The 14,462-nt window shown below is 35.8% G+C and overlaps 1 protein-coding gene across 3 annotated transcripts in view; it reads right to left on the reverse strand.

Moving 5' to 3' along the window:
• The window catches only part of LOC110372642 (dihydropyrimidinase), a 52,460-nt gene that overhangs the window by 14,055 nt on the left and 23,943 nt on the right, over positions 1-14,462 (reverse strand). For all 3 annotated transcript variants that reach the window (XM_049849517.2, XM_049849518.2, XM_049849516.2), the window contains exon 2: positions 14,210-14,304. In XM_049849517.2, the coding sequence (XP_049705474.2) occupies positions 14,210-14,304 (95 nt within the window). The remainder of the gene's footprint in view (positions 1-14,209; positions 14,305-14,462) is intronic.

Raw genomic sequence — 14,462 nt, forward strand, 5'->3', positions numbered from 1 at the left:
AAGACACGTAATAGTAGAACGCAGTGACGCTGGAATAGCAACTTTATGATACAAGCTATAAGGTGTTAAATTGTATGGAATACAAATATTGTATGTAAAAAATAATGGCCTGAAAATGCAGATACAATCGCTAAGATGAAATAGCTGGAAGGCATTTGTTTGAGTTATCGTAACTGTTGGCACGGTTTCATATTTACAAACATTGCATACTATGACGTAATTTGTGGTTACTGTCGCTTTGAGATCTTTGAAGACGATGCGTCATCGGTAGACGGAGAAATTGGGAGTAAACATGGTATTGATGTTGCGGAAATATGCTTCCTTATGTCTGCAGGCTGTGTTTGTGCTAAACAAATAGTGGTTTTTAAACTTTCTGATGTTATGCTACCGGATCGTTAAATATTATTTTCTTATTGTCAGGCAATCTATGTCCCACTGACATTAAAGAACGCTAGAGTAGAGAACACTGGGCTTGCTAAAGCTGACAAAGTTGGCATAAGTTGTCACCATGCCGTTTGATTCCCGGTGCGATCAGCAATTGAGCAACAAAATATACAGACTACTTGCAAAAAAAAAAAAAAACTAAAAGGGTATGTCTGTGAGAAAACTCGAGGATCGTCTGCTTATTCACAAGCATCGGGCACTCTTATTTTTGAATAATGACGGGATGAAAATTCATACTTCGCATACAGAGTGACATTGTGTGTGCATTTCCTTTTTATCTAACTATGTATATCTTCGGCTGCACAGTCCGTTGATATAGTGCGCCGGATAAGAGCAATTCTACCAATGAATTATATTCAAACTGTTGGGTTATTTGTTTTATAACTACTACGTTCAACACCCTACTACTGTATTAGTAACTATGACGGGATGTGGATGTCCAGTGGCTATCCTGTCGGAAACTGGGAATATGCAACTCTGAAGTTAATGTACTAGGGTATGAATACGCATACATTATTGGTTTATGAAAAAGATCAATAAATGAACCACTTTTAGTAAGTATCTGCGTGAAAATCAAAGTTGCAGAAGATTCAATTTTACCGAACAAATACGGTCAGCGAATTGATGGAGGCTCGCTGTCTCTGAGGGATTGATCACACAGCTAATTAGGTTTTCTTGAATGGGTTTTTAATACAGTATTCTAAAATAAGGTTCGATTATGGGTTACTCGTAAGAAAAAAATAAATAATATGTAATTTAATTCACAAAACGAAGCTTTCTTTATGCCACAGAATTGCAAAAACTCGTAGTATTAATACTCATCAAACAAACGACCGTGAAGTTAAATAGTATGCGATCATTAATCAAAACACTATTGGTTCTATGACTTGGCAATTATTAGTATTATATTATGTCTTCAAAGCTGAATCTAGTTATTTCTTTGCCAAGTTGAAGGTATAGATCAAGGATTGCCAAGTATGATAATGTCAGGGTCTTTTTATTAGTATGCCGTACATCTTCTAATGTCAGTTGTGGTGTTTAATTAATCATAATAGATTATGATTGTTACTAAAATTCATCATCTTAGTATGAGAAAAGAAATATTCGTACAGGACGAGGCTAAGAAAAAAGTTACACGGTGCTAACAACTGAAATGACATTGCTAAATGCTTGAAGACAAAGGTACTTCAAGTAAACATATTAGATTTTCGACAGAAGGAAAAACAGGCGATATTTTACTGAAATTAGATTATATAGGCCGTGGTTACACATAAATATTGAAACACATGTACTGATTCTGCGCATGAATTTTAGATAGGGAATGCTTGCTCAAAGCGGTGATTCCCGACTCCTTTATTTAAAATCCAATCGGGACTGTCTCGGCTTGTCTCCTTTAGCATAATACTTATGACTTTCAAATCATGTTTTCGATGGTTGTTGATGTTTATCAGGGCTTCGAACCTACCCTACTGCAGTTTCGTGCTTGGGCTGCATAGGTTACTTTATTAAATTATTTATATGCAAGCAAGATAGGTGCTCTTAGTCATAGGTGAAATATGAAAGTAAAATTGAAAAGGTGCAATACAAACGTATTACCTAATTAAGTAAAAGCATCCGTAGATGATAAAAATTATACGTTAACGGTTAATTAGAAAAATTATAGGTACAGCTATATTCAATCAATTAGCTGACATTGATACCGCTCCCATTCGGAAATAGTGACAGAACAGACAAACCCGTCTGTGACCTAATTAAAAGTAAAGTAATTAGTGTGATCAAGTAGAACGTGTTAGGTGTGGCTAATGTGACAACTTGTCACCTGTATAATGTAAAGTGTGAAGGTTTTTAGGGTAGGTTTTAGGCTAAAAATTATGAATGCCTATTAGGAGTAGGTCGGAACTAAATAATATCCACGTTGGATGAACAGCCAAGGAGTGCTTGCTCAATATCACGGTTTGAATGGTCTGATTTGCATAGTCAGTTGGTAACCTTTAATCTAGACACACGGCAGTGTGTCCGCCAAGTTCGAGCAAAAAAAGCGACACACCGGCCGTGGGTTATATTACACGAACCATTTCGGGCCAAATTCGACCCCCCTGTAACTCAAAATCTATTTTATTTACGCATATCAAATTTCTAGTATCTGTTGAGACCCCCTCACTTATCTAAAATACAAAATTTCATTAATATACCTATTGTAGGTCTTGAGATATTGACGTCAGAAAATCGCTATTTTTACTATACACTCACTGACTGATTCACTGATTCACTGATTCACTGACTCACTCATCAAAAACCTAGACCACTTCCAATGGTCGTATTGACTTGAAATTTGGCATGGAGGTAGGTCTTTATGTCAAGGTAAAGGAAAAAATCTGAAAATGGCCAAGTGTGAGTCGGTTTCAAAATAATGAAGGTGTAAAATACCCAGTGTAAATTTATACCCCTAAGGAACTAAAACGAACTAAATTTATCTATATTTATATAATATATCTTCGAATGGTCGTACCGATCTGAAATTCGTTACAAAGGTTTGTATTTAGTCAAAGTAAAAATCTGAAAACGGCCAAGTGTGAGTCACTTTCGAAAATAACGAATGTGTAACTTTGATCCACGAACATAATATATGATAACATGTCATGTCAGTCAGTTGGTAAATCTAGTCCATTTAGTTAATCTAGTTCATTTCTTTGTAAGAAGCATAGTGCATATTTAAAATCTGAAAGATAGTATAAATGAGACATTTACTTAACTAACTTAATCATAAGAAAAAATAAAATAAACAGCCTTACAAAAATAAATGAAATCCCACCCAAAACAAAATGTGAAAGACTGCCAAGTTCGATAATATGGGAATGCTTCGCCTATAAAGAAGTGAGATCTGAATAAGTACCAAGTTCCATACACATACCTCAGTTAAAAATAGTTACTTTTTAATGATGATTACTTGGCAAGTTTTAATAGAAAATTAAATACTTGATTCATTGCGTTTAGTAGGTTTCTAACAAGGTGTATGAAAACTTGCCAAGTAACATCATTAAAAAGTAACTATTTTTAACTGAGGTATGTGTATGGAACTTGGTACTTATTCAGATCTCACTTCTTTTATAGGCGAAGCATTCCCATATTATCGAACTTGGCAGTCTTTCACATTTTTGTTTTGGTAAATATTTACTGTACTAAAATATGTTATTTTTACTGCTATATATTATTTAAAAAATCCTTATCTGAATTCGTCAAAAACACAGGTCAAACCTAATCATGAACCATCAAAAAATAAACCAAGAATATCGTCTCCATCTTATAAAAGGTTATTGTACTTTACCCATGGAGTTTGCAGCCATAACACGAAATTCAGTGCATTGGCCAGACACTGAAATACCTCATGATAAATGTGAAGCCATTGAGCCGTCGCCATGGGGTTTGAGATGACGTCACAACAGACTGGTGAAATTTTATTCACCCCAGTATTAGTCATACGTATTTTTAGGATTAGTATTTTTTGGGAAATCAATAGTTTTAATTCAATTATGGCATACTCTGTATGATAGTCTAGTATCCAGGGCAAGTTAGATCCGAGATCATAGTAGTCTCCGGTATTTGGCTACCGGTGAAGAAAGTAACATAAAGTTTGATTCAGCATTAAATGGAAGCGTATAGTATCGATGCATTTTCAAATACACCTCGTTTTTGTGATACCTTGTACCACCGTTCTTTGGCAAACTTTATCCGACAATACCAAATGCGTCCCGAAATCTAGACAACCGAAAATAGTCATTTGTTATCATATGTGGTAATAGTCATATGTGGTATGTAGTAGATACACATGCATACAGTGAGAACTGAAAGATACACATACTCGTACATATAGGTCACTATAATATTGGTACTCGTTACCACAAGCTGTCATTACCAATTTCGCTGACAAATGACACATCACAAACAAACTGTCGTAGATAAATGACGTCATCATAATATTTTCGTTGGATGTTTGTATGCGGGCGCGCAGCTGTCCTGTCGATCCATCATGGCGAAGCGATGGCGTTCATTCATCGAACACGTTCGTCTTAGTCAGACGAATATGGTTCACAATGATGAGTTTGGATGTTAAAGGGAGTGGTAATAAAAAGTGTTTGTTATTATAAATTACGATTTTTATAGGCATCAAGTACCTATTAATTTTCTGCCAGAAAATATTACCTAGTAAGAAGAGCGTTTGAGCAGCCCTAGCTGCACTTTATCACTCATATAGTCCGATGGGACGATGATCCAACAATAAAGAGATTTGGCGCTGGTTCGACATTTACGTGGTCTTCGAGGTGCTGGTAAATCTGTCACCAACTTCCAACCTCCGGGCTGCTATGTGAATGTTTCTTATAAATCCCAAAGCGATTTTAGGCCCGACTCAAGGATTTCAATACGGAACAACGTGTACAGCTTTCGCGCAATGTTACTTACTACCAGACCAAGGAAGTAATACTGCACAGCTGAGTTTCTAATCTTCCTATTAACCTCAGTACAAACTAGGTGAAGGTTAAAGTTCATTTCCAAGGATTAGCCGCATATAAACAACAAACAATTACAGCGCTTGATTGCCAATTTGCCACCCAGCGCTTTAGCCGATGATTTGGAACTATGTAGCTTCTACTCGTATTTTTATAGTCTTTGCTTATACTAGATTTCAATCCATGTTATGAGGGAACTACAACCAGCACCTAAGTAAAAAGTACATATGTATCTCCTTCTTGGGTATACCACTTACTTATATACATACATGAAATCGGTTAAGTCGTTTTAGCGTGAAAGCGCTGTAAACGAGTACATAAACATACATAGTTATATTGGACAGCAGACTATTTGAGAATCAAAGGGAAACTTAAATTCCAATGGGATAAATATTGATGTTGTGAAGTATTCCTGTGAGTAATATCATGAAAGACTGTATATAGTAGATTACGCTTTTGATTTATGAGTTCGGGATTCTACAAAACTTTATCGGTATCTACTCAATTTGAGATATTTTTAGGAAAAGTTTTTTGGCAGATACAGCAGCTATTTCATGAAAGTTTACACATTTGTTACCAAGTTCAGCCTTTTTAGACAGTCAAGTATACAACTAAAGATTCATGTACACTTTTTATTTTATCCGCAGACAAATATTTCAAGTATAAAACTGCAGTTTGAGTTTAGGATAATAAAATTATACTGCAGTATACATACCTACATACTTTACAAAAGTATTTTTATGAGTCTATGTACGTGTTACTGAAAATACCGCATTCAAACATAAGATTTTTCAGTAACTACATATGCAGGTAAAAATTGTAGTCTACAGAGCTATGAATCACTAGATTTGGCAGCAGAACGGAGATGTAGGTATCGCTAGCTAATGCAGCTAAACCTCTGCCAAATTTTTATCACAACTGCCCAGCATTTTAAACTCACGTTTTGCAGTACAATGACCTTAAAAGCTAAAAATACGCTGCGTATTTTTATCTTCACTTTTTTCCGGGAATTGAAAGTTTCTTGCTAAACATGTAGTGTAGTGATGTGTGTACTTTTAATTAGAGTACGAACGAAAAATAGATGTCAGAACGTTTCTGTAACGGAATAGCTTTGAGTATCGCGGTATTTTTGTGATTTTGGGAATAATTTGAAAATTCAATAATTTGTCTTTATTTTATGATTCCTTGTGCATTTAACATGTTCTTAAGGGCGATAGTAATCAAAACAAGTCTTCAACTGCTTGTAATACTGGCGCTACACTACTCGCGAAGTTTCTTGACGAAGAACATGAGGAATTTGGACGAAGGCAAACGAAAAGCCTCTCTAAACTCTGTATTCTCCTTCAGTAAACTTTGCGACTAGTCTACTTATAAGTAGCCTAAAATGAGATATATCCATTAGTTTCGTTATTACAAAAGGAATATTAGTTAAGAAGATCATACCGTGTGCACAAATTTATCGTCGTTTAACGTACACATTTTCACTCAAAAGCAATAAATACAGATCAATTACAAAAACTACAGTGCCAATTAAGAAAATAATGCAGATTACTCCAGATAGCGTGCAATCGGGCTCAATCATAACCATTACAAAACAAACAAACGCAAATGCAGTGTAAACAAACTATAAATATGCATGACTGCACTATGACTGCATACAGAATGTCTTTGATTTTTAATGGCTTTACTACCAGTTCGCCTACGCGGTTTCTTACAACTTTATTTGAAGCCATGTATCCTGTTTTAACGGAAATTTTATGTGAAACGTATCATAAAGTTTGAATGGATAATAATAGTTCCTTAAAAGCATGGTTTAGCTGTTTGTGAGTTAGGAAATTGATTAATGTTCTTGTTCGTCATCATATCTCGATATACCGTTTTCCGTCTCTTGCTTTCTTTGGGGTCCTGCAATGAGCACCTACCATGCCTTTCTTTTCGTAATTCACTTCGATAGACATATGCAGATTATTTTCCGATAAAATAATGTTTTGCATAAATGCCTAGGTAAGTATTACCTACATGTCTCCGATTACAAATGGCCTTTATTTAAGGGTTAAGGGGGATGGCAATCTAGCTTCTATCCATAAGTTTGATGAAAACCTAAAAAAGTTAATCAACGTAGACCCGAAGGTAGCCTTTGATTAAGTTAATAAAGAGCTTTCATTATTATATTTCAACGGGGCTAGATATAGTAGCTACAGCGCTCAGGTAATGTGTCCAATGTTATTGCAAGAAGGGACATAATTTTCATTTGATTTCGCTCTGTAATCCTATTTGACAAAAATAAATAAGAATCGTGACATGAATTGATGCGAATTACGTTCGTGTGCTTGACAAAAAATTATTTAGTATCGAATAAGGATGGAATAATGCCGGCAACATTTTATAAGACAATGTAGTATTTTACTGTTTATTCAATATTTAAATGATTCATGTAAATATGATGGAAAATAACTTCGTGAATTTCGTGTAAGAATTACTACAGCACCCAACAAATTCACTGAATTAAAATAAACAAAACGTAATAAATCAAACAAAAATAATTAATCAAAATGCCATGTCACTCAAACCCACATTGCATTCAACTCAATCTTATCGGACTTTCAAAGGCCTTCAAGTTTACCCATACATACTATAAAAGTCGATATCGATAACGAAGTCGAGCGTGCCCATCACTAAAGTGCGTGCGTATTTTCTCGAAATTGACGTGCCTTATAATAAACTTCAAATGTCACGCTAGGTTTGGTCACGATACGGCGAGTAACTTCGATATGCTCCGAAAACCGATCAAAGCATTATAAGATTGCGGAAAAACCGATATTTATAAATTTTATAGGCCAGTTTTATGTTTGTAGGTCGGTGTATAGTCGGTAGATATAAGTATATGTATGTAAGATTATGGTATAAGAAAGAGTATTGTTCGTTTATGCGTGGCTGACAGATAGAATTAGCTCAATTTAACGCTTGAGTAGCCATAATGAACTGTTTATTATGTAATGTTTATTTACATCTGGTAGCTATATCTGTTTTGTATTTACGGGGCTGATTATTTATATAATGTTGTTGCCCTATTGTGAATAGGTATAATGTTGACTTTAAAAATATTTCGTGCTATAAAACTGATTCCATCAACCATCCAAATAATTTTTTATCTAACACCAAATCAAATTAAAAAAATAGAATTCCACAGTTCAAAAACAAAATTCCAGCCAGCCACATACCAACATAAACAAAATTCCATCACCAATTACAAATAAGAACGCAAAAATTCAAATTTGAAAAGAGAACAATGAAAAATAACGGCGCATCAAAACTCGCTTTCAATAGGTCCGCGTTGGCACGAAGACCACTAATTAGAGCGTTCAGGTGTTTGACCCACAGCTATTGTATGCAATCCGACGTCAGTGAGAATACTGGCAGTCAGTGCATTTTCTAACGCACAAAAGACATCACGCGACCGATTATGTAATTAGCAATTACTGTTTTGTTAACTGTTTGCGTTTGTTGAGTGAGATTGTTGTTTTTGTGTTGTATTGATAGGTATCGTTTCTCATTATTGTTTTTTTTCGTCATGTGTAAGTTTTATGCAAAGTAGATGCTACAACGTGGCAACGGTACGGGATGACACGCGAAGTGGAAACAGCTCGCTTCTGACAAGTCCATAAAAATAAAAATAAGTTGTAGGTTTAGTCAGAAATCGAAGAAATTACATTTTTAGAAGGATGTTCCGAGCAGTCTAGTGAAATTCTGAAGTCAGACCCTTGTGACCACCCATTGATTTCAACGCTCTCCTTATTAACCAGTTTAAGGACCGCAATTTGCCAGTAATCCTACAGATTATTTTTGCTAAAATTCGTCAAAATATTCATCTGCTATGTAGATGATCTCAGCTTCGATGGGACGTGAGTTAATTCCACTTAACCCACTAACAACCGTGCCCAAGTGTATAAGAACTACGAACTAGTTTAATTTAAAAACTAGGTCTCCTACAACTTCATAAATATAGGACATGTCTCGACGACTGGGAAGAAACAAGACTATGCAGTTTTTTTTTTTATTTCTGCAAATCTGTGATGAAAAATGGGACAAATCCAGAATGAACACTAACGCCGACACATTAAGCTCGTGTCTTGTCTCCCGTGATTCATCATCATCATCATCATCATCTCAGGCTCCACTGCTGAACATAGGCCTCCCCCTTAGATCTCCACAGATAACTGTTGGAGGCGACCTGCATCGGCTGCATCCAGCGTCTCTCGTGATTGATTAAAAACTATTCTTAGTTGAACAAGAACACACACAATATAAACCAAGATCGATCTTTAGAGACGAAGAACAGACCAGCGGAGTCAAATCTTTAAAGTAAGACAAAGCAAAGCAACCATCTACCTACATCCACGGATGACAACGAACACCCATGAGGGACATTTACGTCGAGGACTATGGGAAACTATCCTGGCTGCCATGGGAAAGACATTTACTTTCTTCACTATTTCTTTCCTTTAGAGACCATTCCACAGCAACATCAACAGTAATGGAACCGCAAAAGAAATTATGTTCTTGTGCACCTTTTTATCGAACTAAGAATCAAAGTTGTACACATAAGTGGTTTATTTCCCGCCATTGGTAACGTGGAAATGCATTGTTTAACCATAACTAATGTCTAAGTGGCAAGTTGGATAACTGTCGGTGACCCGGTTTGTCCGACGGCTATATTTTATGATGTGGGTGGCTAGTGGCTACACATGCGATGTGTAAACTTGTGTCTACCCACGTATGGTTACCGTGACTTTTTATTGCGAAAAGTCGATATCATGTACTTCGTTTTGTGTATCGCAGTTTTATTGCGATTCCCAATTATGATTTGGGGTTTTATGTGATATGTATCTCAGATTTTTATACTACACTAGCTTCTGCCAGCGGTTTCACCCGCATCCCGTGGGAACTACTTCCCGTACCGGGATAAAAAGTGAAGAAAGGGCTAGCATTTTCTTCATTTCCATTACCGATAAAACAAAACGTGTTCTGGAAGACGACCCCAAGATAGTTGGGAAAAGGCTCGGAGGATGTGTCAGTTAATATGTGAATCATTTCTTCATTATCTGATATTTTTACTTGTGTGATAAATGATATTCATACAGATCATGGTAAAAGACAGGCAAAGGCAATAACTCAGGAACATACTGTGGTAGTCTAGCTAAACTAAGACCTAACACATGCTGAGAAAACTAAAGAACAGCGATTCTCAAAGCGGTCTCCTTTGAGCTGCGTGCAAGCAACCTCGGTGCGTGTAATCACAATGCATAAATAAACAACCAATACAAGATAAAAACATTGGCGTAATGACAGGTTATCATCCAGTCGCTTAGGCGGCGCCCGCGCAGAACAACCGTAACGTGATGCACGTACGAGCTATCGTGAGAGTATTCAAGTGTGTGCTTGATAAGTATATCTTTCAAGTGGGTGGAAAATGGGTTTTCCTTTAAACAGTTTGACTGTAAATATTTTCCTTTACGATAGGTTAGTTATACTGAATAATTGTATTTGATTTTGATGGATTCCTTAAACAAGTAATGTTTTGGAGATGACAAGATGGAGCTGACTGTAAGCAAAATAAATATGGTATAGACGCAGATGCAAGAAATTCAAATCAAAATAGACCGCATTGAAGTTGATAACGATAAGCTTCAAACGATAACAAACAAGAATCTCGAAAGTTAACAAATACTATTTATAAAGCTAAACCACAAAATACATAGGTACAGAAGTCAATCTACATATAAAGCGCGTTCGAGTCACGCAGACATAGGTGTCTCTGTGTGCGTGTTCACAGACGCGCTGTCTCAAAACAACTCAAAACAGTGCGAGCGGGGCTGCCGTTTTCTTGAGATACGCGCGTCACACACAAGGTAGATAAATGTGCACGCGTTTTGATACCTACCTAACTGTAATTTGACTGTAATATTTTTAATTTTAATAACAAAAGAAAAAGTAATAATGGAGTAACAAAAAAAGTCGTATTATATGTAATTGTTCAGTGGACGGTTGTTTTAATACAACAATAAACAGTGAACTGTCGTTTTTTAGCCTGCCGTATTACCTATAGTATGGACCTACTTATTTTCTCATATTTCGATGGTTCTTTTAATAAACGCAGTAGGTAGGTACAGTTAGGTGGGTAGGTAAGCGCCCTAGCGGCCTCTGGCCCAATGCCGTAATAAGTTTTGCTAGTGTCGGCCCAGGCGAACCGCCCAACCTACCCTCAAAGATTATTACTAAGTAGTAGGAGTTGATAATTCATGGCGAGAGTATGTTGTAAGGTAGACGAAATAAAACTCGCAAATCAAGGTTTCTGTAGGTAGAAGCAAGCTTAGATCAGGGACTGTACCAACCCATTACATACAAAAATATTTTTTTCGCAAGTAAAGAGTAATAAGTAAGTACCTATAAGTATATGTATGAATAACAAAATTATAAATTGCGGTTTCTGAAAAAGTTCGGTATCTCGTTCAAACGAATTTCCGTTGAAAGTGTTTATTAACCTCATGTATGCCACATTAAATATTTTATTATTATTGGTTTATATTTCATTTTTCCTGTTTTATTCTCAACAATAAATCAAATATTAGATACGAGTACCACTACCACGTTAGTTTTATGCGCATAAAAAGTTGACGACCCTAGCGCGACCGCCGAGTTTAGGCATGAAAAGTGAAGTACATACATGAGATTGACTTCTGTACCTATGTATTTTGTGGCTAAACGATATGAAACGAGGTTATCGTCATTAAGGATGCTATTATCGAACAGTTGAACGGCCTTGACCGTGAATCGAATTGTCATTCAACTTTCAAGGCTTTGTAGAATTGTGTTAATGATCTGAGTATTTTTAGTATCTATAGTGTCGTTGTTAAAATGATTATTCAAGATAAACGAGATTAAGCTAAAGTAAAAGACCAAGGAAATTAAAGAACAATATTAGAACTCTGTGATCTATGTAAGATTGAAAAACACATAAGTATGTACTAAAGTATCTTACAGGGGCTAATGATTGTGTAAGCAAGAAGCTAGAGTAACAATTAAAATTAGTAAAAACATTTGATACAAATTCCTAATTTTATCGAAAAGAAAGCAACGGTGAATGCTCGGGAAAATATAAGCGAGTGCGCATCACCCACGCTTTGTAATTATAGATGATGAACGACAACATTATGACTCAATAAACGAATTTCCTGATTCATTTATAAACTTCAATATTTTCAGAATCTTTCTAATAGTGCTTAGTGATTACTCTCATATCATAGATGAATCGGAGGATATGTTACATAATATGGTTCGAGGAATTCAGAAGAACAAAATAGAAATTGCCCAAACACAAAAGCCAAAAACAAGTAATTACGATTTTACTACAGTTAAGAATCCCAAAGCTTAGTAAAAGAAATCTTGCGAAATAACAAATTCTATACAATCTGTTTTTAGAATCTCCAAATTACCCAACCAAGTGAAACGGTACGAACAGTATTTCGTTAATCCATAAACCCATTTTATTTTGATCGACTCTGAACAACGCTCGCGTGCGTAGTAAACAAGGCGGCTGTCGATGTTATACCGAGGAAAGTGAAAAATTATCTGATCGCTATTACGTACACTTTTACTTCATGCAAGACGTCGTTTCCTACATTTGCATGAGTAATTGCTGTTAGGTTTTATGGTGTAATATTGATCGTTCTTTGACATGGCTTGGTTCTTGATGTGATGTGAGGTTTTTAGCAAATGTCACACATCAGAATCAGCCAATCAAATCTATGCATTTTTGAAATGATGGTTTAAATGATGCCCGAAAATACTTAAACTTGTACGTCTAAAAAATAAACTGTAATCGCCACATGTCCAATTTGTCGGAAACCATTTTGCTATAACTAAATCAACTAATTCAATATTGTTCGGCGAAGCAAAAAATGGGCTATTGGCAGCGACACTCCCAAATGGGATTGACTTTATCCGTAATGGCAATGTGTCATAGAATACGTAGTAGGGTCATGTATATCATCCATTGCAGGTTAGGTTACCTTGTAGGTCATATATTTTGAGATTCGAAGATCCTATTCTCTATTGCTTGTGTAATTAAACCTCAACCAATTTCGATTCAATATTATTTGTAATCATAGTGAACTGAAGACACAGTAAGAAGTTCCCAAAGCCATTTAATATTGACAAAGAAACCGCCTGTTGACACTTAGCGTTTCCATCCGGTATAGACGCTATACATGTGTATACATCCGTAGCCGTCTGCCAAGATAGGACTCCCGCTAGATCAATAAACCGCACGGACCGTCTTGGGGAGTGCGGCAATCGAGCAATCCCGTTTCGCACTTGGATTCAATTTAGGAGATATTGAGATTTGAGAAGAGCAATATAAATCTTATTGATGTAGATTTCGTTGAAATAGACGAAGTTTTTAGTTCAGGAGGATTAGTCAAACAATGTTTAGATTTAGTACTCTTACTAATGTAAACTTTTTTGACAATATCGTTGAAATGAGATGGAAGAATCGTACATATGATTTGTTTTGACTAATACTCTGCAATAATGGGATTTAACTAAGCCTGTCTAATCACCAGTTGGCAGTTAAATAGAGAATTCGAGATTTCTCAAGAAACTTCCGATAGATGAGAGTTAAATCGAGAAAATAGGTTAACCAATCATGAATGCTTGAGCTAGGCCTGCATCCTATCACATTTAACATGTTTAAGCTCATAATGTATTAAGATTATGTCTGATTTGTTTAGACAACAAGATGCTATTTTCTATCATTCAAGAACTCGAACTATGAGATTGTAAAAGTACAGAGCACTTTTTCGCAAAAAGAGTAATTTAGAAAACACGAACATAAACGAGTACCTGGTACATATAATTTAATTATGTTGCCAAGTAACACTTAGTTGCATCGATTACATATTGCAGTACATACTGCAGATACTGCTCATTTCTCTTACTAAGTCAAGCTTCAAGACTTGGACAGGAAGAAAAAGAAAAACGTAATATTGAAATCCAGCTTCAAGGCGACGGGATGGCTAGACAGGAAACTACCCTAGTTGCATCCATTACAGGGATAAGATTTAGTGCAGACATTTATCAACGTGCATCGACTGACGGGTATTTTTGGCAAACAAATGTATACCTTACCTTGTGCTTGTTGACTATAAAGGTATTTAAAATTATATTCTTCGTCTTTAAAATTAAATGTATCAAGTACTTACTTGATGACGCCATCTTCAATATAGACGTCCAGATCTTCCATTCCATCATCGTTGACAACCCTCCCATTTTTGATGAGCAGACGATTTTGGGAGCTCTGGAAAGATAGATATAAAACACATTAACACAAGACCAAAAAGAAGACAAAAGTGTAAATAGAGTTTTGATAAATAGCGATGAATCGAATCGTAACAATAATTGGATATTGGATATTGAACACTTTGATTATGAAATATCTGTGGCTTAGAGCTATAA

The sequence above is a fragment of the Helicoverpa armigera genome, chromosome 26 (assembly GCF_030705265.1).
Source record: "Helicoverpa armigera isolate CAAS_96S chromosome 26, ASM3070526v1, whole genome shotgun sequence".
In the NCBI taxonomy this organism is placed as follows: Eukaryota; Metazoa; Arthropoda; class Insecta; order Lepidoptera; family Noctuidae; genus Helicoverpa; species Helicoverpa armigera.